The 26,586-nt window shown below is 38.6% G+C and overlaps 1 protein-coding gene across 1 annotated transcript; it reads left to right on the top strand.

Moving 5' to 3' along the window:
* Window positions 1–552: 552 nt before the first annotated feature.
* Window positions 553–25,926, top strand: LOC148430120 (erlin-2-like). Its single transcript, XM_088433212.1, has 12 exons — window positions 553–635; window positions 1,444–1,551; window positions 2,090–2,171; window positions 4,259–4,305; window positions 4,447–4,508; window positions 4,602–4,727; window positions 8,531–8,604; window positions 16,598–16,656; window positions 22,633–22,724; window positions 22,813–22,902; window positions 24,268–24,347; window positions 24,582–25,926. Exons 2-12 carry the CDS (start codon window positions 1,445–1,447, stop codon window positions 24,753–24,755), a joined length of 993 nt encoding a protein of 330 aa, XP_088289338.1. The 5' UTR covers window positions 553–635; window position 1,444; the 3' UTR covers window positions 24,756–25,926.
* The last annotated feature ends 660 nt before the right edge of the window (window positions 25,927–26,586 follow it).

Below are 26,586 nucleotides of genomic sequence, written 5' to 3'. Positions count from 1 at the left end.
TATGCAAAAAAATGATATTCTTTAAGTATAGCCAATGCCAGGGATCACCCCCCTCTAACCCCCCTCCTTTTTTTTTTTTATTTTTTTGTTAACCGATATACTTATTTGGTCATGAATACTGTAATACGAAGGGCTACCAAGTTTGATACACACTTCTAAAATGTCGAATTTGTTTGTGACCTGGACTAAGGGTTTTTTGATGGACTTCCGGATAGTTTAAGTTTAATTCCGTACATAAAGTATTTTTTTTTATTGTATTTTTTCAAATATACAGAAGATACTGCTGTACAGGAGTTGGTAATCCTGTCATATCAACAATGTAAACGATCATTGTGTTTTCTTAAATAACTAAAATAAAATCGTTAGCATTATTTCATACACTGTAATTCATAATTCTTCCATTATGACTGTTAATAATATTATGATACACACTTTACAGTTATTGTACAAATATTGATGTGTCATACGTGTGTATCTATTAGCGTTCACATATCATCATACTTGTTAAGCTTATCTAGCTATGTCCGTTAGAGGTCAGTAGCGCACCTATAAGCCTTGTTGAATCGTGAGAAGAAGAAGTCAACAGGTGGCTGTGTGGTTTTCTCATGTTTTACATCGGTTGGATGAAATAGCAGGTAAGGGCGCCACATAAACGACATTTAGAATCGAATTATACTTACCGCAATACTCGGTGTAAATACTACGATCCATGGCAACTCATGAAGACATTGTGTGTTGTTGTTTTGCTACCCTGTAGTACCTTGTATCGTAGAAAGCTCAATGACCATTTGGCCACAATATTATGATCGCATACTTACTTGCTGGGGCAAACGTTTTACATTGTTTCCTTCATTCGGCAGAACGGCGCACGCTAAAACGTCATTTAATGCTGGTTTGTCAGTACCATTAACACGTAAGTGTCTTATGGGCGTAGTTCACGCGGAGACAATGCCTAAAAAGTCCAGCTGCGGTGCTATCTATTTACACAGGTAGTTATACAAAAACATTGACTAATGAGAACAACCATCAACAGTTTGATTAGCTGTCTATATGTCCCGACTGAGAGCGAAACAAATGCACTATGACCATAGATGATTGAATCCACTGTATGTGCATAGACATCCCCCATAATTGTAGAGAGTACTTTGAATGCATTTTATCATCGGGGATTTTCAAAGTTGACGCTCAATCCTCTTAGAGGGTGACAAGGTTATTAAGTCCCAGCCAATGACAGATTAACCTCAGGCTAGCGCAGATAAACAGTGTGCATGAAGCAAGCATACGTGCATGTCTTATTTGCTACATGTATTCCTGAGTGACTGCAGATCAGAATGTGGTGGTGGGGGGGTGATTGTTTTGATTTTTTTTTTTTTTTTTTTTTTTAGCACCGCTCTTAAACTATCCACTCGTTATTACAGTTTGTCTGTCTATTTTGCTTTCCAGGATGGCACAGTGGGGTGCCATATTCTCAATTATTGTGGCTCTTGCTGGAGCAGCACTTTTAGCTTCAATGCACAAGATTGATGAGGGTCACACTGGAGTGTATTACAGGTGAGGTCTGTGCAGCATGTTTGGCTTTTCTTTGTGTGCAAAGCAGTTAACCTTCTTATCTGTAAAACAGCCATCTGTTTTTATTCAATTTGCCAAAGACATCTTAAACATAATTTATAAGGCTTTGGAGAGTTGTCTTCCTGAAAATGCAACTAATTGCACATTGTGATATGGCAACTTTGTCAATGTTTTCTACTGCTCATCTCAGTCCCTGGATCAATTGAAAACATGTGGCCAGAGGAAAGACAATCAATAAGACAAATATACAAGCATGTTTTTCCTAGTGTTATGAAATTGTGAACATGTTCAGCATTTCATTGCAAGAAGAAAAAACTATTTGCAATTGTTAAACGTTTGTGAATGTCTGACAACTGTCAATGCAATCTTTAACAAAGTGTGACCCCAAAAAAAGCATTTTGCACTAACGCCTGTAAAGCAACGGATTCTAGTGGTTCGACTTTCCTGATTCAACACAATAGAAAAACCAATTTGTTATGTTTTATAATCCCAAATGAATGCTCATGTGTTTGCAAAATAGGGGAGGAGCTCTCCTGACCACCACGAGTGGACCTGGTTTCCATCTTATGCTTCCGTTCATCACCTCCTACAAGTCTGTACAGGTGATTCAAATGAATGTATATTATGCTAAATAATATGTTTGTGTTTTGCCGTGGTCAAAAACAACACTTCAAACAGTAAATTAACGCCCCTTATTCCAAGCACAATTTATTATAATCAACCCAATAACTGTATTTTTCGTACAATAAGTTATATCCTTTCTTTCTTTTTTCTTCTTTCTTAAAACCTATACTCAGGTCTGACTTGTATAAGGTATCCTTAGAAGATTTGGAACCATCCTCTAATTAAGGATTTTTTCTTCATTTAAAAAAAAAAATCCTCCATTGTAGAATAATACCTTGAGGTTGGCTTTTAAAGATTTCATAGGGTTTGTTAATAATGTCATTCTCAGTAGCTTTTTTAATACATACATGTAATTTCTAGGAAGTTGTCAACCAAGGTTCCAATAAAAATTAGGTTTTAATTCCGCGTCCAAGCGTTTCCAAACCTCGAGCCATCGCAAGTGTAGTTACTACTGCTAGGATTACTGCAAGTGATGTTTTAATAGCTTGAAAGTAGGCTACACCATAGATTCAAGAGCAGGGGTCACCAATGTGGTGTCCGCAGGCACTAGGTAGCCCCCGAGGATCACATGAGTAGCCAGCAGTCCTGTTCTGATAATAGTTTACAGTGATAGAATATTGTGATTTTCTATTAATTTTTTTTAACGATTATGCATATATAACATGACATATTACACTTGATTCACATATTTACTACAGCTGTTTCTTAATTATTGTAAGAAATCAATAACATGATCAGGGTCTTCACATAAATTGGTAGCCCTTCGTATTACTCAGTAGCAAAGAAGTAGCTCTCTATTCAAAAAGGTTCACAACCCCTGGTCTAGAGCTACAGGACAATTTTCCGCACGCTCCACGGCATACTCAGTGACGATTTTGAATTCGAGATTCTGACACACGGCAAGCCTTCACCAACAGAGGGTGCTATCACACTTTAATGCAGGTATTCACTCGACTGCACAAAGACGCAAGGTTGTGTGTATCAAACCATTGTCATCAAAAGAAAATATTTTCTACGTGCCTACCCCACAAATCAGCAGTTGAAATTTGTAAACAAATATGGACAATCCTGATGCACTTTGGAAAAACGTTCTGTGGGCCCATGAAGGTAAAATTAAACTTGTTGGCTGGAATGATCAAAGGTACACTTGGTGAAGAAGGGGCACATACAGTAATTGAATGAAAGCATTCCCTGTCCAACTTTTAAGCATGGGAGTGGATCAATCGTGTCTTGGCGTTGTGGCATGGAGAAGACTTCAGGAGTAGTCATGGATTCAATAGTTTTGTTTTAGTTTTAAACTTTATGGTTTTAACCACTCCATCACGAGCCAAAAGGCATCATGTTGGCATAGTTTTATATGCAAAAAATTAAATTACTGAATGCGACAATTTGGATGCACTTTTTATTCTATCCAGCCTCCTTAATACGTTGCCGAGGTAAAAATGGGATCGGAATATCTTTAGAATGTGGAAGCTGCATAATACAAGCTGTTCCAAAATGGTTGACCCCAATCTAAATGGCCGTATCTCGGAAACTACTTGATGGATCCTAATGTAACTCATTTTGAAATGTATGGTGCCAAGTCCTAATTTGTTTTGTCGTTGGTGCCTTCTTTGTAAAATTTGTGAAGAAGGCACGCTGCACTGTCTTCGGTGACTGAGTCCGAGCATACTCTATAACGCAAAATGCCTTTTCTTTTGAAGTGAACGGCATTTCTTAACTTGAAAAGATAGAACTTTGCACAAAGATAAAACGTTAGACACAAAAACATGAAACGTTTCTACACAAGCTGTGAAAATTTGAGGTCAACGAAAATTGTCAAAATTATTGACCTACTAAATGGGGTCAAACATTTTGGAACACCCTGTAATTCTACGCTGGTAAAGAAAGAACACCTTAAAGCAAAAGGTCATGGCATTAATGCCCATGATCACTGTAAATAAACTTGTGTCCTCAGCAGTCTGAGACTTGGTGTTCCCTAAATATGGTTATATGGTTACTGTACTGAAGCTTTTTTTTGTGCTGATACTCTGTCAGAAAATAATGCAGTGTTATTTTTCTTTAGACAACACTTCAGACGGATGAGGTGAAAAATGTTCCCTGTGGTACTAGGTAGGGTGTCTCTTTTGATTGTTTTAAGTGGTATTGTATGTGTGCTTCAAGATGGTTCAACCTGTGTAAAGAAAATAATGCACTGGCATCATTTTCAGAGGGGTTTTTCACTCAAAAGTATGTAATAAAAATATCTTGCAGTGGCGGAGTGATGATCTACTTTGATCGCATCGAGGTAGTAAATTACCTTGTTCCCTCAGCAGGTAAACAACTTCATAACTATTTGATCTTTCAGAACATCAGTATGTTATGAGTTTGATGTCTTTTGATTTTTCTCTCTCTCTCTTTCTATACAGTGTTTGACATAGTGAAGAATTTCACTGCCGATTATGACAAGGCCTTAATATTCAATAAGGTTCACCACGAACTCAACCAGTTCTGCAGCGTTCACTCTCTGCAGGAGGTCTACATTGGCCTGTTTGGTAGGTACAAAAATGTCAGTAGGACACATATAAGGAGCATAACTGCAACATTTTAAATGGAATTAATAGCAGCAGTAAATCAACACACTGAGACGCAGGGTTCTAATTTGCTAGACTGGCGTCGGGTCTAAATACCAGCCACACGGTGACAGGTGCGGTTTCAGTCAATGAGATTTTTCACTTTCTGATTAGAAATGTTGCTACCAAAAAAAAAAACTCAGCCAAATAACAAAAATACATTCGCTAGTTAAAAAAAAAAAAAAAAAAAAACACTCTACAAAAATGGCGAAAAATGTGTGTTTGGAAGTACACGGCTGCACTGCATGGTGAACCTTCACCAATACAAGAGTCAATTTGCCATGAAATGTCAAATGAAAAGCTGGCGCATTTCCCACATTTGCACCATATGGAGAGGCCATAGCTGAAAGTACACTTAAGCTTTGTTTGCAAGTTATGTTCACAATTTTCTTTATTGTTTTGTGGCCGGTCAGCTTTAGAGCGCCTTTATGAAGACGCGCGGCTGCCACGTGATAACAGGCGCGGGGTTCAGTCAATCAGATATTTCACTTTCCGGTTAGAAATGTTGGTACCAAAATAAAACAAACAAAAAACATATTTCATTCCAAACTAAATTGACAATGTAAGAGTCAATAATTTATATGCCTATATTTTAACTGTGGAAAATTTTAAATACTGTGATACAAGTCCTTTATTTATTACATACATGAATGTGACAGCATTCAGATATCAATTGATGTGATGTGCGGAACTACAAATGTCTAAATAATGTGAGATTACTATCAATCCATAAAAGCTGACATATATCACCAAGAATGACTGGATGTGATTACTATCATAATTCCCCGAATATAGGACACACCTCTGTATATAATGCACTCTTACGTTTAGGGGCAAATTAAGGGGTATTTTCTATGTTACCATGTATAGAACGCACCAACAGTTTGGCGACATGTAAAAACTGTAACTTAACAGAATAAATCTCCTTTTAGTAATTTCTTCAAATTTTCTTTATTTTTTTTCTTCATATTTTTACATCCGTAAGTTTTATAAATAAGGGTGCCCTCGGCAGAGTTTCTCAAAGCGTGCTGTTAAAATAAATTAACACTGATTGTACCTCCTCGTTATCATGTTTGGTTGCCGTGTGAGGGCCCTTACCCGTTTCACCCAAACCTTGTAGCAGCCTCACGGTTTGCACCATTCTCTGATACAAGAATCACTTTCCTCTTGAAAGCTACTGCAGTGTTCCCATGTGAACACGAATGAACTCAGACAAAGGTTCAATTCGCTTGCTTCTGCAGTAACAACCTCTGCTAACACGAGCTGCTGTTACCTGCAACTCAGGCACTAGATTCTAACAGCCAACTGACATCTGCCCTTTATCTTTTATTGTAAGTAAGAATACAGCAGACCCCTGAGTTATAGCGTCCCTGGCTTACGTTTATTTCATGTTGCGATGTGCAATATTGAGTTTTTTTTTCTCCTCTTTAAGGTGTTTTCCCCACTTTGCTACAAAAACAACTGTCATGACCCTAGGGGGTTGGCTGTATTTGTGTTGTTTTGTCTCCATCTGCAGGCGTTTTTGGGTAATTGCACTTATTTTCTGTTGCCCGTCATACTGGATCAATGCGACGCGTCACGACAATGCTGGTCTGCTATTGGTCAGCATCTCCTCACGGAGATGCTGGTCTGCTATTGGTCGGCCTTTCTTGTTTCAAAATGGCAGAATGGTAAAGCTTTGTTCTAGCGCGAGTGGTTACAAAACCGTATTTATAGTACATTTTACTGCTTAGTTCTAACTTGGTTGGGTTAGCCATGGGTCCCAGGATTGCTAATGATGTTAAAGGGAGAAGTAAGATGATGATTTATATGGAAACGAACCTGGAGATAATCAAGAAATATGAAGCTAGCCCAGCCTAGGCTACCCTTACTAGGGAATATGGGCATAACAATTGCCACTCAAATGCAAATAAATCCTTTCTATATTTTTTATTGTGTATATTATATATACGTAGCGCTTACAATACTATTTTGGTACCAATTTTTAACATGTATGTACAATCTTGATGTTTTTACCTGGGGTTCTTAACGCATTAGCTATTTAGCATAGTTTTGGATTGGCTGCCAATTGGTGAATTCGCCTTACGAGCCCAACCGCGGAATGGATTAATCTCGGGGGCCCACTGTATGTCATTTATAAAAATGAGTTTTGTACATCAAAACTCAGCTTTCAATTATGTGCAATGTAGCCATGGTCAAATGTCATCAGAAAAAAAATTCTAATCTTTAAATTATTCTATCGGATGCACCCATACTGTTGGCCTTTATTTGGGGGGAAAACGTGTGTGTTACATTTGGGGAATTGTTTTACGTAATTTCAATACATGGTCAGTCTACTTATGTTTAAACTCCCTAATCAAACAACACAGCTTCCATCTTCAATTCCGGTGCTTGTGAATCAAGATGAAAAATAAATCTGCCTTTGGTATATACTGTACATTATTTGTAACATTTATCACAAAAACATAGAGCACTTTTAAATTTGTCCTCTTTAAAGGGGTGTTAAAACACTGGACAAGAATAATATTCAGAGCCATGGTATGCGGTTTTATTTTCATCAGTCATCCAAGCTTTAATGAGTCTCTACATTTCTCCTGCAATATAGTCACATGTGTGGTTGGAAAGCTGCATTGGAACATCTAATTGCGCTATTAAGAGTTGGCCCTCTGCGTCGAACAAAATTATGTTTCCCTAAAAACAAAGCCTTTTTTATACTGTCAACCTTATAAAAAATAATGGACCTCTTATTATAAAAACTAATGGACCTCATGTGTTCAGCCATTGCAGTTCTTTTTACAGTAAAATATTTTGCATATATATATATATATATATATATATATATATATATATATATATATAGGTTCATTTTTTAGGCGACCCTGTGGCACAGTGATTATCATGTCCACCTTACAGTTCAGAGATCCCTTGTTCAATTTCAGCTTGCCCCAGCCTTCTTGTGTTTGCATAAACTCCCTGTGCCTGCGCGGGTTTCCTCTAGGCAATTCGAGTTCCTACCACACTCCAAAAACATACATGGAAGGTATATTGGACTCTCTAAATTGTCTTTAGGAGTGATTGTGAGTGTGAATGGTTGTTCATCTTTGTGTGCCCTGCGATTGGCTGGCAACCAGTTCAGGGTTTCCCCCGCCTACTGCCCAGAGACTGCTGACATTGGCACCAGCACGCCAGCAATCCTAGTGGCCATTCGCGGCGACAGAAAATGGATAGAAGACTGGACGGACGAGATTCACTGCCAATCTTAAATGTCATAGAAAATTGCATTATGCAAATTAAGACTATATCAGCAAACATGGTCATACTATACTGTAAAATACTGTAACCAAGAAAGTGTTTGACCAAATCCCGTGATGTGTGAACAACTGAAAATGTAAAAGTTAGTATTGAGCCCAGATATAACGATCTTGCTCAGTATGAAAATGCACTTGCGAGTGTTCATTTACTTATTAGCATTTCCCACACTGATTAAATGTGTGTATCCTTGTTTGGAGTCGGGGTGATCAAGCACGGCAAGCTCCCTGGAATATCTGCCCCCTACTGCTGAAAAATCCTAGAGGAAAATGAAAACATTAGACATGAATATCACGAAAATATTTCTAAAAGATGAGTAACTTGACAGTTTAGTTCGTATAGTATCCTTGTTTTCATGGTATTACTTGGTCTGCAAAGTCATGTTCTCATCTGCACACCCACAATCTCATCTTCAGACCAAATCGACGAAAACCTGAAACTAACATTGCAAGAAGATCTAACAAGCATGGCACCTGGTCTCATCATACAGGTACAGTGAAAGTAGCCCCCATAAAAGCATAATGATCCAAACACACCGTCATGTTTTAGATGTTGTTTTTATTGATACATTTATCTTTGTATTGTACCAATCTATGCTGCACATAAAATCTGTTGCTAATTTTATCTTTCTGGGAATTTCTAATTTCAGCAGTGGGGTTATCCAGACTGTTATTTTTCCTTGTACTCCAAAATTTTTCAATCGTAACCGTATCCCCAGTATTGTTGTGTTTGCAGGACCCTTATTAACTTGAAACAGGGCCATTATATAACAAGTTGTGCAATGCTATAAAATCTGGATCTGGCACAGCTCATTGCAATGAAACGTAGCAGCAATGTGATAGCATCATTCTGTTTGCTTTTGTACAACTTTGGGAAATGCTGTCATTCTGTCCGCCTGTCTTCTTCTTTATATAATAAGTGTGATTTCGAAACAATCCTTTTGTTGTCTCAAGTCAACCCGATCAACACACTAGCCTGCGAGTCCGGACATGATGTTTCATTTGCTCTTTTGCCTGTCATGTGTAAGTCGTCCATCTGCACTATTGCGTTTTTGGAATTTTATTAATTCTTTGGTTATTAACAAAATTGTTATCACCAAGGGGTGATGTACAATTTAATTCCGCCCGCAAGATGATTTCATGAAGCGTTAAAAAAAAAAAAAAAAAAACTCACATCTACAGGCCTCAGTCGTCCTTCGCAGGCTTTCTCGTTGTTTCACTCTGTTCCGTTTTTGTAACCTTACAAAGTTAAAGCAGCTACGTGCTCATTTTTATTGCCAACGCTTCGTTCCGACACTCTATAATGTGTCCCACTCTTAACAACTCACATTAACAATATTATTGTTACACCAATGCCCGACAACAAAAATTCTTACTTTTACAAGCAATGACACGATCAGCACTGCAAATTTCAAGCGGAAGTGACCGCTTGCCATGATTGTGTTAAATAGCTTGCTGATTGTTTCAGTGACAGAAAGTGGAACATTAGCAGCTCCATTCGATCGTGCTACTCCTCAGCCCAGGTAAAAACTTTCGACCGCCCCGAAGATATTTGGCAGATATTCAGCTTTGGTCCTTGTTAAAAAAATTATAAAACTAAAAATTTGGGGAGCTTGGTCCCCCTTTAAGGGGTTTTGGGCCCCTCAGATAGTTCTGGGTGCTCTGAGGCTCCAACAGCAGCAGCACTGTCTCGATGTGCGGTCAGTCAACAATCAGTCTTGTATTTGTTTTATGCATTTACTTTATTTAAAATCTCAGCAATTAGCACAAATACCAATGTATTCCACATGACGTCATGACTTCTTTTGGAGGGTTTTTTTTTTACGTTCTCAGTGTCTAAAATTAGATGCTACAGCACCGTTTAATAGTGTTAAATCCTTTGTAGTTCACTACACCCATTGCAAATAAGTAGTATCCAAGATTCTGATTGTAGCATGTTTCTTCCTCTGGACAGTGTGACATTGTATTTATTTGTTTATTGATTTTTAGTTCATCATATTATATGTTCTGTAAAAAAAATATATACTATATGAACAAATGGAAAAAAAATATCATTGAAAATTTCCATTCATTCCAAAGAAAACTGCCAAATCAAGACACATTATGATTTTTAATTTACTTTTCAACATTATATTTACAGTTGATCCCCATCTATTTATGTGGAATTATGACCAGGCAGGCACACACAGCAAAAAAAATAACGTAAAATTGACACTGTTTTTAAGCCATATAGCCTGATCTTATACAGTGGGCCCCCGTGTTACGAACTTAATCCGTTCAGCGGCTACGCTCGTAACTTGAACTGCTCGTATGACGGGCACTCCAAACCTATGTTAATCAGTGAATGCGTGCAACGCGTGCAAAAACCTTAGGTAAAAATATCATTTATACACATATTAAAAATGAGTAACATCATCTACTGTACAGTTAAAATAAATAACATATACAAAGGAAAAATTACATTTACCTTTGGGGCGACGTGACTTGAGTTGGGTGGAGGCGGAGGGGAGCAGAGACCAACCCGCAGAATTTATTGATTTATTTTCTTAAACAGGAACTTTTCTCAAACTAGAACATATCACCGGCGAGTTCCTTCTCTTTAATCCATAATAGAAGAAGCCTCTCAATTTTGTTGTCGATCGAGGTCCGTCCCCCGGCAAGCAAAGTCTTGCCCTTAGAAGATTGCCGAGCGGTTACGGCCATACTCACGAGCAAGGTTAACCATGCGTGCGCCTCCTTCGTTTTTTTTTTTTTTTATTATTATCTCCTGCTTGGTTTCTATTGTCATCATCCTCTTACTTCTTCCTTTACCGCCACTAGCAATTTAGAAGCCATGTCTAACAGATAAAGTTTGCAAAGTCTTCACAACATTCTTTCCTTCTGTTTTTCACTCATTTTCTCTCCTTCCTTCCGTCCCGACCAGCTGTGCCATCAAGCTAGATGAAGGCGTTCGACCAATAGCATATTGGCATCTCCGTGACTGACACCGTGACTGAAACAGTGACTGTGACATTGTAAGAGCAATAGCATATCAGCGATTCCGTGTCATGCGTGAGCAGATGATGTCGTTGAAATAGTAAAACGCTGTCAATTGTACGTACACATTGACTAGCAACGCGTGGTTAAATCGGAGATAAAACCATCACGTATTTACACACACACATTTAAAATTAGTACCATAACCTACTGTGTAGTTAATTTAATTAACATGGATACACAAAGGATAAATGACATTTTCCTCTGGGGCGAAGTGATTTGAGCTGAGTGGAGACGGAGGTGAGCAGAGACCAACCCACAGAATTTATTGATTTATTTTCTTAAACAAGAACTTTTCTCAAACTAAAACATATCACCGGCGATTTCCTTCTCTTTAATCCATATTAGAAGAAGCCTCTCCATTTTGTTGTCGAGCGAGGTCCGTCCCCCGGCAAGGAAAGTCTTGCCCTTAGAAGATTGCCGAGCGGTTCCGTCCATACTCACGAGCAAGGTTAACTATGTGTGCGCCTCCTTCGTATTTTTTTTTTTTATTATCTCCTGCTTGGTTTCTATTGTCATCATCCTCTTACTTCTTCCTTTACCGCCACTTGCAATTTTAGAAGCCATGTCTAACAGATAAAGTTTGCAAAGTCTTCACAACATTCCTTCCTTCCGTTTTTGACTCATTTTCTCTCCTTCCTTCCGTCCCGACCAGCTGTGCCATCAAGCTAGATAAAGGCGTTCGGCCAATAGCATATCGGCATTTCTGTGATTGACGTGATGCCGGCCAATAGCATCTCAGTGAGTGAGACCGAGACCATGACCTTAATCAACCAATAGCATATCGGCATCTCCGTGACTGACACCGTGAATGAGACAGTGACTGTGACATTGTAAGAGCAATAGCGTTCAACGTTGCCGTGACCAGCGTCGTCTATTGATTTTGTTGACGCAGCCGAGCGAAAATATCTGAACTAATACAATGGCCGGCATGTCAGATTGTTCGTAAGACGAAAGGTTTGCACGTAAGTGTGGGACAAAAAACTCTGTGGTCCACGCTCGTAAGTCGAAATGTTCGTAAAAGAGGGTGTTCGTAAACCGGGGGCCGACTGTATAAGGATAGATTTTTCTCCATGCAGCCCTTGAACTAAAATTAGTTTAACCTCCCTGGTTGTGATGCTAGTGTTGCGATATTAATTTAAATGTAATCATGATTATGTCTTCTCGTGGTCATGAAAATATTCAAGAACAATTAATTTGCTGATTGATGCTGTGCTTGCAAGCTCCTGACATTGTGAAAGGAACCGGATGTACCTTGTTGCCGTGTGCAAATGTGGGACACGCTTGTGTTTTTGCCTTCCCTGTGGCCATGTCTACATGTAACCGACTTATTTAAACCCGCATAGTCCCCCCTCATTGTTGTAGTTTGTTTATTTACAGAAATCGTCTCTATACACATCCAGCAGTGTGGTTTTCGTTCACTTGCAATCATGCCTGAGGCCTTGTCTACATGTAACCAGCTTATTTAAACCCACATAGTCTCTCCCTCATTGTTATTTCAAGAAATCGCATCTATACGAACCCACAGTGTGGTTTCATTAACTTACAAGCATGGCAAGTCGCGAGGCATCAGTTGTGTCACCAAATTCTGTTCAATCAGAAAGAACATCCGCCTCTGACGTCATCAGTGTCTGCGTCTTTAGCGGGAAAAAAGAGTAGCGCCATGATGCAAATCTCCAGTTTAAGCAAGTCACATGCAACCACGAAACCAGAGGATAGGGCAAAACCCCACTTTGGCCGGACGTTTTGAAAGACTCTGTTTTGATGGGGGGGAAAAAAAAAAAAAAAGCCCAGCCACATATAACAAATAGGGTGAACCGAAGACATTTACTGTTGGTTTGCAAGAACCCCAGCTATGTGTAGACAAGGCCTAAGTCTGCTATGCGCTGTTTAATTACGTACACCCCATTTGGAGTTCACTTTAAAATAAACAAAAACCAGAGCAAAAAGAACTACGCACTATTTATATTTAAATATGAGATCAACTTTTTTTACTTACATCACCAGTGATTCTCACTCCCTTCCTCCCTCCCTGCTGTTCTCAGTTTCACAGGCCCCACCCTAGAACCTTTTCCCAATATTAATTGAAAATGTATCTTTTTTTATTAGAACATATGCTTTAACTTTCAAGTGTAGTAAACTGGATCAACAATCACTTGAGAAATGAGTTATGATTTATTTTCAATGTACAATACCTGCATCGCCTGTGATGGGAAGGTTGCCCCCACCAACATGGCTGCTGTGTAAGTATGTTTGCTCAGCTGGGCTACAACAGCCATAAGCATCCATTGGTCCATCTTCTACCAGTGTTCCGGGGTCAGGTCGCAGGGGCAGCAGCTTGAGCAAGGAAGCCCAGACTTCCATCTCCCAGGTCACTTCGTCTAGCTCCTCCGGGAGGGAGGAGTCCCGTGGGCATCCTAACCAGATGCCCGAACCACTTCAACTGGCTCCTCTCAGGGTTAGGGCTCGACGCTGAGCCCCTCCCGCATGACCGAGCTTTCTCACCTTATCTCTAAGGGAGAGCCCAGACACCTCGCGGCGGAAACTCATTTTGGCCGCTTGTATCCGGGATCCTGTTCTTTCAGTCACGACCCCACAGCTCATGACCATGGGTGAGGGCAGGAACGTTGCTCGACTGGTAAATAGAGAGCTTCGCCTTTTGGCTCAGCTCTTTCTTTACCACGACAGACCGGTGCGGCGTCTGCTTAATGCGGACTCTGCATCCACCTGTCGATCTCCCGTCCCATCCTACCCTCACTCGTGAACAAGACCCCAAGATACTTAAACTCCTCCACTTGGGGCTGGACTTCATTCCAGAGGGCATTCCACACTTTTCCGACTGAGGACCATGAAGATGAAGGTCAGCACCTCCACATCTGAGACCATGGTCTTCACCCATAGGCAAAGAAGGTTTATTAGAGTAGCACTATTCAACAACAAAGTACAGTAATTCAAAAAGCTTTTTATGTGTTTTTTTTCAATGAAAAATGTGGTTGAAATGAAATGTCAGTGATTGAATCAAAGCCGCTAAATACTTATCAATTCCCACTCCTAGTCACTACATACCACATTATAGCCCTAGCAGCTTTATTTTTATGGCGCATTTCATCCACAAGGCAAGTCAATGTGCTTCACACAAGCAGACACAGCAGCTAAAGGGAAGGCATAGAAATCAACAAAGGAACTACATTTTAGCACATTCACAGGTTTAAACAGACATTCAAAAAAGCAAAGTAAAGAAAACAACTTAAGCTAAAATTACTGAGACAGTGCATGCAGATTTAATATAAATATTCTTTAAAGACCCGAGTGAAAAGATAGAGGAAAAAGAAAAAGGTTTTAAGATGGTTTTAAAAGAATTTAGAGTCTTCGTTGACTTCACTTCTCTTGGTAACTTATTCAACTTGTGTGAACATCACAGCTAAATACCATGTTTGCACTGTCATCTGGGTTTCACTAACTGACCCGAGTCTGCAAACCTCAGAGCTCTCCTGGGTTTATAGTCAATCAGCATTTCTCTTATTGTATTCAGGACCCCAACAACTCAGTGATTTATTGACCAGTCGCAGAATTTAAAAATCTCTTCTAGAGTTGACAGGGAGCCACTGGAGAGCCTTTTGTTGTTCTTCCGTAATATGTTCTAATCTGTTTGTTCTGGTCAGGACCGGTGCTGCAGTGTTATGAATGAGCGGCAGTTTTTTGATGTTCCTTTTAGGGAGTTTAGTCAGAAGACAATAATCATGTCTACTGGAGATAAATCATGGCTAAGCTTTTCCTGGTCTCCCTTCAATCTGGATATCATTTTCAGCTACTTAAAGGCTTTTTTAGTGATTGATTTGGTGTGATTGTTGAAAGTAAAGTTTGATTGACTCAAACTTTACTTTCAACAATCACACCAAAGTACTCCCAAGATTTTAGACTTGGCCTGGTTTGCAAAGAGCTTCAACTGTTTTTTAACAGCAGTCCTCTTTAATTGCAAAAATAATATTTTCCATTTTGTTTTGGAGTGAAATTCTGATTCATTACTTTTAAAATACAAGAGTAGAAATGCCTTTCAATGTGCTTTATTGTATTGAACTTTTCTGGTCATTAAATCACAAATCTGAAAATTGATATTTTGTTGGTACTTAAGCTCTAAACATGGCCTTGTGACCTCTAATCAAACTAGTGCTGAGGTGTCACAGCTGTCTGAGTCCATGGCAGTATTTACTGTATGGCATGGCACTGGATGAGGTGGTGGGACCAGTAGAAAAAGAAATTGTGTTTGTGTGTAGAGCCTGACTGCTGAGAAACTCTAGTCGGACATTTTTTTTTTTTTTTTTTTGTCAACCTTAACTATTATGTTTTTATAACCGTGAAGTATTGATTGACCACTGCTTGTCTTCCTTTCATTTTCTCAGAAGACACAATATAAAGTCTGTATTTTCACTGTTACCGGAAGGCAAATGTTAATTGTGACTGATGGTTGGTGGGGAATTTAGTCCGTGCGTTCCGAGGTCACAGATGACAAGATAGAGAATCCCAAATGTTTGTAACGGTGTTGAGGTTGCGATGCGACTGATTTTTATGCACCTCACTATATGGACTGAGGCACTAAATTTAAAAAAGGGAAAATTTATTCAATTATGCACTGTATTGAAATCTTCAGTATCTCCTGCTACTTATGGTCATATCTTTTATTAATAGCAAATCACGATAGCATAATTTGTGTATATGTGTATATATATATATATATATATATATATATATGATTATAGTATATGATAATTTAAGAATTAATAATACATGAATGAAAAGCAGGCTTTGTGTACGTCTTATTTGCACCCCATGGCGCCATAGTCGTTCATAGTCTGTTTGCCGTGTCTCACCATCTTGGCAGCTGTCAGATCCCATCCTAGCCCAAACGAGCGTTACATAACCTCTCGTGCAAGTTTTTTCATTTGATACCCTCCGATATTGAAAATACTGCTCAACCATCATTTGAACCCCTGATGAATTTGATGTCAGCTATGCACAGCATTGTATATATTGTATTGTCAGTGAAAGACCAGAAGGCATTTATAGTTAGCTTTCACAACCCCTGCAAGACCTTCACCGTCCCCACAGGATTGTTCATAAGCAGTGCTCTTGATTTGTTCTTTTTTTGGGTAGGTGGACTAGGGGTTTAATGAAGAACTTTCTTAAACCCTGTAGATAAACACACATTTCAATGCTGAGTGTTACACTTTCCCTTGGGTTTTATTACTCTGGCCTGAAGTTTCCTGTCAATAAGCAGAACCAGTTGTAATAACAGTCGCTGCTCTTTCTGGGAAACCAGTAATCTTGTCACATCGAGGATGTTGAGCTTTTACATCTGGGCTCCTCAACATCTGCTTCTGCTTATTTTGGTGAACACTTGGTGGGCAACATTTTGCTAAAGAGCTAACCAGTCTTTTCTGTGCTTTACAGGCAGTTCGTGTCACAAAGCCCAACATCCCAGAGAGTATCCGCAGAAACTATGAGCTCATGTAAGTTTTCTTTTGATCCCTGCGTAAATAGAGAATGTTCCTTGGGCCCCACCGTTCGTATTGTTTTTGTCCCTCTCCTAAATACTCGGTTGTTGAAACTCATGTTGCTAAATGTTCCACAGGAAACCTAAAACTAATCACATGTTTTCATGTCACCCTTTTAGCATCTTAGCTTTGACTTCAGGTGTTTCGGGAGGGCCAAAATTTGATTAGTTACAGCAACTTTAAAATGCTAACTCCAATTCTCACACAATCCTCCGCTGTGTGTGCAAAATCATTACTAACTTGGTGACTTGCAATGTTTAGTGTGTGTTCAGACACCTGGACACCTCTTTGTCCAAAATGTTGTAAATTTCAATAACATTCAAATCAATGTGTTTTATCGCATCAACATTTTTTGTTAAATATAATCGCAGGTCTAGTTACATTACATATTACATGAGGCGTGCCGCTCAGAGAGGAGGCAGCCATGTTTCGCCACCATTTTTTAGCAACAGATAGCCGAACAAGGAAAACTTTGTGAATGTAATTCAAATTCAGGTTTGGACGTCTGTTTGTGTCTTGTGTGCAGCCGAGCAAGTTTTGGGTTTGTGTGCCAGTCGCAAATAAAATAGGAAGAAAAAGGGGGAAAAGGTTTGTATGTCAATCGTAAATAACAAGAGAAGAAGAAGAAGGTTGATTCTTTTTTAAAAGTTGTGATTCGCAAATGTAGCCACCTTATTATTGGATTCAACATGATTTGGCTGAAACTTTGTTAAGCGAGTTATTGTAACTAAAAAAATATGTATCTAACTTGGAGGTGTTCAAATTAAAAATTGCAATCAAGCACGAAATGTGTCCAGTCTGCTCATGGAGGCGACGACGAAGCAGCAGCCGCAGAAGACTACTGTTCATTTTTAGACCCTCCTTTAGCCAAAAACCTGAAAAGAAATTGGAAAGAAATATTAAGTATGGGATGGTGGGATGAAATGTCTGGAGTCTTGAGAAAACGTAAAAAAATGTCTTTTGGATCAAATGAGTTAAAGACACTTTTGTGTGTATTATGACTAATATACATATAACTATTTGTAGGCCTGAACGAAATGGTAGTTAGTGTTTTTTGACTTTACTTGTTAATCACTAATGCGCTAGTGTTTATTCAAGTTCAAGAGATGTATTGCCATATGTATAGTTGAACCACACAATAAATTCTTATTCTGTTTCACTTCCCCGAGCAGCAGACTACATTCCATCATCGAGCGATAAAGAAATAAATAGCAACAAACACAGACAATGGTGCTAATAATGTCATGCAAAATTTTAGCGTAAGATATTGTTTATGCATGCAGTAGGGGGCAGTTTAAATTGGCATAGATAACCATTTAGCATAGGCAAATTTTGTTGGTGTCTAATAATTCATTTGTGTAGAATATTTAAAATAATTACCATACTGTAATTCCCCAAATATAGGACACCTTTAATTTTAGGGTCAGATTCTGGTATTTTCTTGGTACCATGTATAGAAGGCACCAACAGTTTGAATGTAAAAACTTTAGCAAAACAGAATAAATCTCATCTCTCCCACATTGTGAGCGGTCGGTGAATAACGTTGAATGCGCTCCAAGCAGTTGCTTTTCCTTTTCCTCGCGACACAGCTTGAGTTTATTTTGCCATAATACCCAAAGTTGCGCACCAGCCGTGTCCCACCAAGTTTACCATTGCGTGTCTATGCCGCAATTAGTAAAGTAGTCAAATAGGATACCTTTCCACAGCTCCATACCTTGCCGCTCTTACTCCTCGCCACCCTGTGCCTTGGCATTTTGAAAAAAGTTTTGAATAAACATTTTCTACATAAATATCTAATGGTACAACCTGTAGCTTATAGATCGGCGCTGCCAAAACATGACAAAGATGCATTTTCTGTTACATTTTTATTGGTCCGTCTTCCAATCTGCTGTAGTTTATAATTTGAAAAATACAGTGATTTCCCACTGCATACCTGACTATATCACTTTATTTGGCTTTGGAATATTTCACTGGCCATAGTTTTCGCAGTTTGATACAGCTAAAACATAATTGATACACTTTGTTTGAGGTGGAAAAAGTTGTGAATAACTTCTGTTTTTTCATTCCTCAAAACCATGGCATTTTTAACAGAGTTTAGTTTAAATAGCAGTGGGCTCCAACAGAACACTAATGTGCCGTGGCACAGTGGTTGAAAAAGACTGTAGCACTCCGTTAGTCTATAGAATAATCATAAAATCATCCATTTTAAAAAGATGCGATAGTGAGAGCCCAAGCTGTGTTACTCTTGATTTCTGACCTAAAATAGGCAATAAAAAGGTGTATTCTTTCTTCATTCCCATCTATCAGTACATGGACATTGAAAAGAAGTTGTTTCTCTCCTTTCTCAAACGTTTTTCATGAGATTTACTTCGTTCCCCTGCCAAAATAATGTGCTCCCCCACGTTCATGAAATAAGCCAACAACTCAGACCTCCTGGCGTAACGTGGCCGTAGGCAAACTGCTCAAAGGGCGTGTTGTATCTAGATAATGACGCTGGTATTCATATCTTTGAGTTGAGTGTTGACAGCTGAAACAGTTAGTTATACAATATGTAGGAGAACTTCTCCTTCCACAAAAAAACATGCGTTTCAACATGAGAATTCCCAATCCATTAAAGTACTATGTGGATAATAGTTACACGCTTGAGCAAATCAGGGAAACACATTAGACCTTATTTTGTTCCATTTCTGGTTCTTTTAAACGCCTGCTTACAACATTATTGCCGTATCATTTGTCTGACCGATAAAGAAAACATGAAATCGAGCACCACATTTGGCACTAGAGTGGAATGGCAATTGTATGAACTTAAGAGGTTTTGCTTACGCTCAAGAAGATCATCGAAAATATCTGCACATAGTTTTATTGCTATCATTGTATTTGGCAAAAACATTAGTTGTAGCAGACATTCAAAATGAACAAGTCATCTAATAGTTTTTTCCATGACGTTTTTTTCTCTCCACCAAATGACAATGACTGTCCATCAATTTTTTTTTCTACCCTTCTCATTTGGCTTGGGAATATTTCGCCGACCATAATTTTCACTGCTTGATGTGTCTAAAAAAAAAAAAAAAAAAAAATCCACATTTGAGATGGAAAAAATTGTGATATTTTGTTTTCTCATTTCACGTAAAAACGTGGCACTTTAACAGCACTGGGTTTCAACAGACAATACGGTGCATGCATCAACTTGCAGCTGAGATTTAGTTATCTTAACTCTCAAAGACAGATCATTTCCTCCCACATCAAAGTTTAGTATTCTTTTCAGTGGCGCAACCAGAGACGAAAACCTCGATGATATCATTCAATTGAGCAAATATGTGTTAACCCCAATAATTAACTTTTAGGCTCATACTATGTTCACCTGCGTATCAAAAACTGGCAAGTACATTGGAAAACCAACAAGTGAAAACTTTCCAAGTGACTTACCTTTTCTGACATGGGCAGTGCACTACAGGCTTCTTTAAATTTTCCATCCTGGCAAATGTGCATAGAATGAGCTGTTTCTCAGCTCCTGTAGCCTTTAGGTAGTTATTGTTGTTTAAAAGTCCTTTCTAATTTGCCAAACTTTGCCACTACTTTCTAGACAACAAAACAATATCTGTAGGAAAAAAAAAACTAGAAAAAAAGTTTTAGTGTGCATTGCTGAGGAGTAGGTTGCATTTCATCATCTCTGACTGCAATTTTATCCATTGCGTTTGCACATTGTTACATAATTTCGAACTTGTCTTGTCCAAAGCCTCTCCTTTTCCAAAAAAGTACGTATCCTTATAAGTCATTTGAATGCCCTGAGCCAAATTGATGTTTTGTGTTTTGAGTTTGCTAGTTTTGTTTAACGGAATCGCTGTCATGCTTCTTTGCTGAGTAAAGCTGCATGAGCTGCCCATTAGCGTCAATGTGTACAGACGATTTCCACGTATAACACGCGGGATTAGTCAGATCGTTGCTTTATTTGTTGAAGCGCTCATCATGACTGTCAGATCTTTGAAGAAGCTCAGGAAGGTAATACAGGTTATACAGATGTTTGCATTTGTGAAGATAAAGTCTGTTTGTAACAGTCGGCATGAGTATTCTGCCCGTTCTGACCTTTGAGACACCTTTATTTTTCAATAAAGTATTCATTCAAAGCGGACTGTAAATGTCGCTCGGTGCTCTTTTTTTTTTTTTTTTTTTTTTTTTGGTGCTTAAAAGGTTCACCACGATAGTGTTATATTTTGTTCTTGTTTTTTTTCCTTTAGCATGTAAACTAATACTATTTTTTGGGGTGCTGTTATGTTGACGTGAGTGTGTAACAGTGTAGCTTAGTGTGAGGGATTTTTTTCTTTTTTTTCAAGTAGCAAAGTGTTTGAAATGTTGCTGTCTGGCCCGCCGATGTTGCTCTGCGATCCAGAAGCCCACGGGGGCTCACTTTTATATGAATACCAAGTTTAAAAGGTTGGTTATCAAACAACGTTGAAAATATAAAACCTTTTCTTCTGAAGATCATGGTCATTCATTGCAGTGTCTGCTACACGTGCATTTCATCTTAGCAGTAAAACAAGCCATTATTATACTAAACACCACTAAGTGCAAGGAAGCACATAAAAAGCCAGCTGTCATAAACGGGGAATTTAGGTATTTATTCTTTTTTTACAATAAGATGTACGTAAAATCTATGTCTCTTCTCAAAAATTGACAGTGCGCCTTATAATCAGGTGGACCTCACGTATGGATGTTGAATTGAAATTGAATAAAATTTGACTTATGTTCTGTACTGTCTTGTTCCTCTTAATGTGCTGCAAAGCACTGCATACATGAAAATGTATCTTATGGTCCTAAAAATATGGTTCGTCACATCCAGTGAAGCTCAACATTTATCATGAGACTTGCATGAGATGTGCATGTAGGTAAATGACTAGTGCTGGGCGATAATATCGATATATTGCGATACGAAGTGATGCAAAATGCATATCGTGATATGACGTTCAAGTTTCCAATATATTGCGTATCGGTTTTGAAACGCCTTATTATTTTTTTTTTTATTGTAATATTTTTTAAAACCAATTTGCTTTTTTAAATCATTTTAAATGAAATCAAAAAATTTTAAAATCTCTCCAAGCGTTTCAAAAAACACCACATTAACTGTTAGAATACATTACTTTTCAAGTTAGGCCATGTTCAAAAGTGAATTTGGTGGCAGAGGAAGAGACCAAACAGCAGAACAAGAAAACTTTATGATACGAAGATAGCATTTCCTTCGTTTCTGCCATTGAACTCATATTTCGGGCTTCCTTATCATGTTCAGTTCGTCCGTAGTAAGCTTCCGTTTGTGTTTCAGAGAAGCGCAATAATATGTGACTCTACCTCATTGAGCAGCCGTATCGAGCAGTAAAATCTCATGTTGCATTTAATTCAAATGGGAATTTGAAGTTTTCGAGGGTTGAAGTTTTTTTTTTGTTTCAATTTGTTCATTTTATACGCTAAATTATTTTCATCAAGCGACCGTATCTCGAGGTTTCACTGTATTTGATCAATTATAACAATAGATCTCTCCTTGGTTTTTGTCGCATTTTTTTCATCAACGCGAGTGACGTCAGAGCTGTTTCGTTTGTTGTTGTTGGGTTCGGATGTTAAATGGGTTCTCATACAGTGGATGTCTATGATGTATGGCTTCTGAAAAACAATTTGGTCTATTTTAATCATTTCCTTCCATTTTTCATTAATTGATTGTATATATGCCATAGATTTTTTTTAAACAAAGATTGTCCAATACTATATTTCGCAATTCGCCTTTGCTTTATGGCAATATATCGCAACGCACTTTTAAGACACACTACCCAGCACGAGAAATGCCGGTGTCAGCAGACACAAACTGGCAATGGCAGTTAAAATTTGATTGATTGATTGATCCTTCATGTCCAGTATTTGCGTTCAAGGTTGTGCGTTTGCCCACAGGGAGAGCGAGAAGACTAAGTTGCTCATCTCCCAGCAGACGCAGAAAGTTGTGGAGAAAGAAGCAGAAACAGAAAGGATCAAAGCTGTGATTGGTAAAAGAGGAAGTCTTTTGTCCACAAATAATGTGATAAAAAGAGAAGTTGGGGAGGAAAAAATACATTTGGATGGTTTGTCTTTCAGAGGCTGAAAAAGTGGCTCAAGTCGCAGAAATCAAGTTTGGACAAAAAGTCATGGAAAAGGAAACTGAGAAAAAGATCTCCGAAATTGAAGGTTTGTATTCTGGGTTGAGATTTTCACCATAGATCTTTTGTAAAATGATCTTTCTTGTACAGCAGAAGGTATTTGGCAAGTCCCAGCAGGATGTTTTATCGACTAATGTCTGCCAAAATCTATCTCTGTGTGGGGGCGAGACATTTCTTTCCACTACCCAACATTTTTTCTCTGCTGTGGCAATTGTGCACTTTCTCTGGAAGATGTCATCTTCGGATGAGGAGGAACATTAAAGGGGCAATCAAATCAAATATTTCGTGGCAATATTAAGTTTCATTTGCCCCGACCAGTCCAAAGATGGCATCCTGACTGTTTGTGGAAAAAGAATCAAGCGGCAAAATCAGTCTGCCGACAGAAAATTGCATCACAGTTCCTCTGCATTCAGACTCACCTGTTTTCCGGTTTGGGGCGTGAGACGTCCGCAAGCTGAGCCCTAAATGGTCGTTACCTGTCCTCTGAGAAACCCCCAGAGATGGACAAAAAAGCGGGTTTTTGCTGCATCATTCGCATTCCACAATGGCAGCACTAATCAGGATGCCCAACTTGAACTCATGGTGTTGCATAGAATATTTACAGTAATACCGTATTCCTCCATGTTCAAGTAGAGTTCTTTTTTCCCTCATTTTAAACCCGCATATTGGGGGGACAACCTATACCCGCGTAACTCAAAACCAGACCAATTTTCTCCACATACAGTATCTGTGTTTGAATAACATTCATAATTTCAAATGCACTGTTGTCAAGCTCCACTTTCTTGCCTATTTGTTGTCAGCAACAAGCCTGCGTGGATAATTTTTCCGGCGGACTTTGACCCATTATGAAAAGAAAAAAACGGAAGGAGCTATTTGGCGTTTCAGATAGTGATGACGGCTTTTAGACAAATTTATTTTCAGCCAAAAGTGTCAAAAAATAAAGCACTGAAACTTCAAATCGTTTTTTTTTTTCAACATTAGTTTCGGCATTTGCGTCGACGCACGCGTTGCCCCGCACTTGTCAGTATGTTATCCGATACGATGAAGAAATGCAACTAAAAGTACTGTCATTTTGTCATTTTATTAACACACAGCATGTGTTTTAATTGGACAGACATAATACGTGTAACCACTCAAGTCAGGGGTAGACTGTAAAAGTGTAAAATTCACCCAAGTTGAAGTTAATAAAGGGGGGCGGGGGGGTCGACTTACGTACGAGGTCGAATTGTACACGGAGAAAAGCGGTGATTGTAATATTTAAAATAAAAAAAAGGGGGTTGCTTTCTCTTTAATAGTAAAACTTCCTCGATTATAGCCTGCAGCAGAACTCAGACAACACACACAATTATGTTCCTCTTCTACTTTGACAATATACTTTTCGTACGGTTCATAGACGAGGCCTTCCTTGCGCGACAGAAGGCCAAAGCAGATGCGGAGTTCTACACTACACTTAAAGCAGCAGAGGCCAACAAGGTGAGAGAAAAACAGGTTTTGGTCAGTACATAGGTACAAACGGGGGAAGTTGAATAAGACAAAAAAACATATATATTTTTCCCCCTCTTAGGACTTTCCACTATGATATTGTTTTAAGACTTTTCATGATGTAGAATTTATGTAACTTAAACAGAGTGTGTGTGTTTTGGTTACGTGCACACCAGAGTTCATTGTTTTTGATTCGCATTTTTAATTCGGTTTCCTTTGTCGCAGCTGAAGTTAACGCCCGAATACCTGCAGCTGATGAAGTACAAGGCCATCGCCGCCAACAGCAAAATCTACTTTGGGAATGACATACCACAGATGTTTATGGACTCTTCCGGAACCTCACTGAAGGCCTCCGCAGCCATGGATCTTGCGGGAGAGCAGATTTTGGACGGGGATTAGCACAGAAGGTATATTGGGACACAGACAACGACCAAGGGTGCTGGACTAGATGGTGGAGGGTCGGAGACTGTCAGCCGCACAGGGTCCTTTTTTTTTCTGCAAGTATCTCAGAATCACTGTTTAAAAAAAATAAATAAATAATCAGTTTGACGACCACGAGTGTAGCTCTGCAAAAAGCACTGAAGAATGCCGACGATATTACATCAGAAATGTATTCTACTTCAAGTAGCCTTTTTATAACAAATTGTCTCACTCTTTGCCATTTTTAATGCTTTTATAAGATGACAACTTAGGTGATGGCTTATGGAACGTATGCGATCCACTTCCATGGAAACCTTTGAGTGCAATACATTTTTATCTTTCTCTTTTTACTTTTTCAATCATCCTAGCACTACTTTGTATTTATTCACCAAAATCCCTTCACCCATTTCAGCCGTATGTGATCACACTGCTTTTTCATGTGTCAAGTACCTGACTTCAGTCACATTTAGCAGCTAGGAGCAGATACTCATTATCGCTCATGTGGTTCAAACCAGTACATATCACTTTTGAAGCACTAAGATCTCACTTCAATAGCACCTTCGACCTTTTACTTTAACTGGCATCACAAACATGGACCACAATGTCACATTGTTAGTTGTTCTATTTGTCTTTACTTTGTGTTCTCTCGTCTTGCTTGTTTTTTATTGGAGTGTGTGCATATAGCCCACTGCAAGTAAACTTTTTTTTTTTTTTTTTTTTTGCATTGGGTGTTTTGTTTTTAGAGCCCCTATTGGAAACATGGAAACATGAGAGTTCTGCAACTGGCAGACAGACGGAGCTTTTGTTCCAGTTCAAACAAACCATTTCGCATGACTTGGAATGGAAGGCTTTAACGCAAAACTTGAGTTCTGTTGTTGTGTTTGTCCGTACGTGTTTGGGGGTTTTATTCCGCTTAGTCGTTTTATACATTTATACATTCATTTATACGTGCAAAGTTGGATCAGGGTCAACATCAATGCATGTGTATTTCAGTTTATAAAATGTTTAAATGTTTGTAACTTTTCTGTTATCCCTGAAATTTGTTGCTTTGTTGAGAAGTATTTGTATTTCTTTTTCTTTGTACTTCACCACAGTTGATCAGGAAAGAATTTAAATGTAGGCTTTCATGCTATAAAAGGTTTTACGAAAATTCTCTAGTCTGACATTTAATGTTCGGTTATTACAGTTCTTTTATTGAGACTATTTTCAGTGACTTCGAGAGTATCTGCATCACATACTCACAAAATGCTTAACCTAGGATAGCACTAAGCTTCACTTTTAGTCATTGTGAATGTATTTATTTCTTTAACTTGTTTTCTGACTGAACCTTTGGCTTTAAACACAAGGGGGAGGGGGGCAAAAGTTTGGGCGGCTAAAGAAGCCAAGGAAAACATTTTGTAATACTTCATTTACAATATCAAAATAATATACGCTGAAATGACGGTGTCAGCAAAAGATTGGGCACCCTGCAGAGTTTATAAGAATCACTGCTCCTCTTGGAAAGACCAGAAGCTGTGTGTCTTTTCATGCCCAGCGGTATTGGACCTTACCCTAACTATCAGTACAGTGGGTTCTACTAAGCTGTTATCAAGAACACAGGAACTGAAAATAATTGACGCTCATAAAGCAAAAGAAGGTACTGGTACTGGTATCCTTTGTTTGAAACGTATTACTGAATGGGCAGTCATCAGTAGCAGTGGAAATTAATGCAAGACAAAACAGTTCATGGGATCAGTGTCGGGCAAGTTACTTCAAAACTGTAATGCATTATTTATTATCACTGTCACTTCAAAGTAATTAGTCACATTAC

This window comes from Hippichthys cyanospilos, chromosome 1 (assembly GCF_059441005.1).
Source record: "Hippichthys cyanospilos isolate Australia breed blue-spotted pipefish chromosome 1, RoL_Hcya_1.0, whole genome shotgun sequence".
In the NCBI taxonomy this organism is placed as follows: Eukaryota; Metazoa; Chordata; class Actinopteri; order Syngnathiformes; family Syngnathidae; genus Hippichthys; species Hippichthys cyanospilos.
The sequence above is the reverse complement of the archived record's forward strand: the minus strand, read 5'-3'. Positions and strand labels throughout refer to the sequence as shown.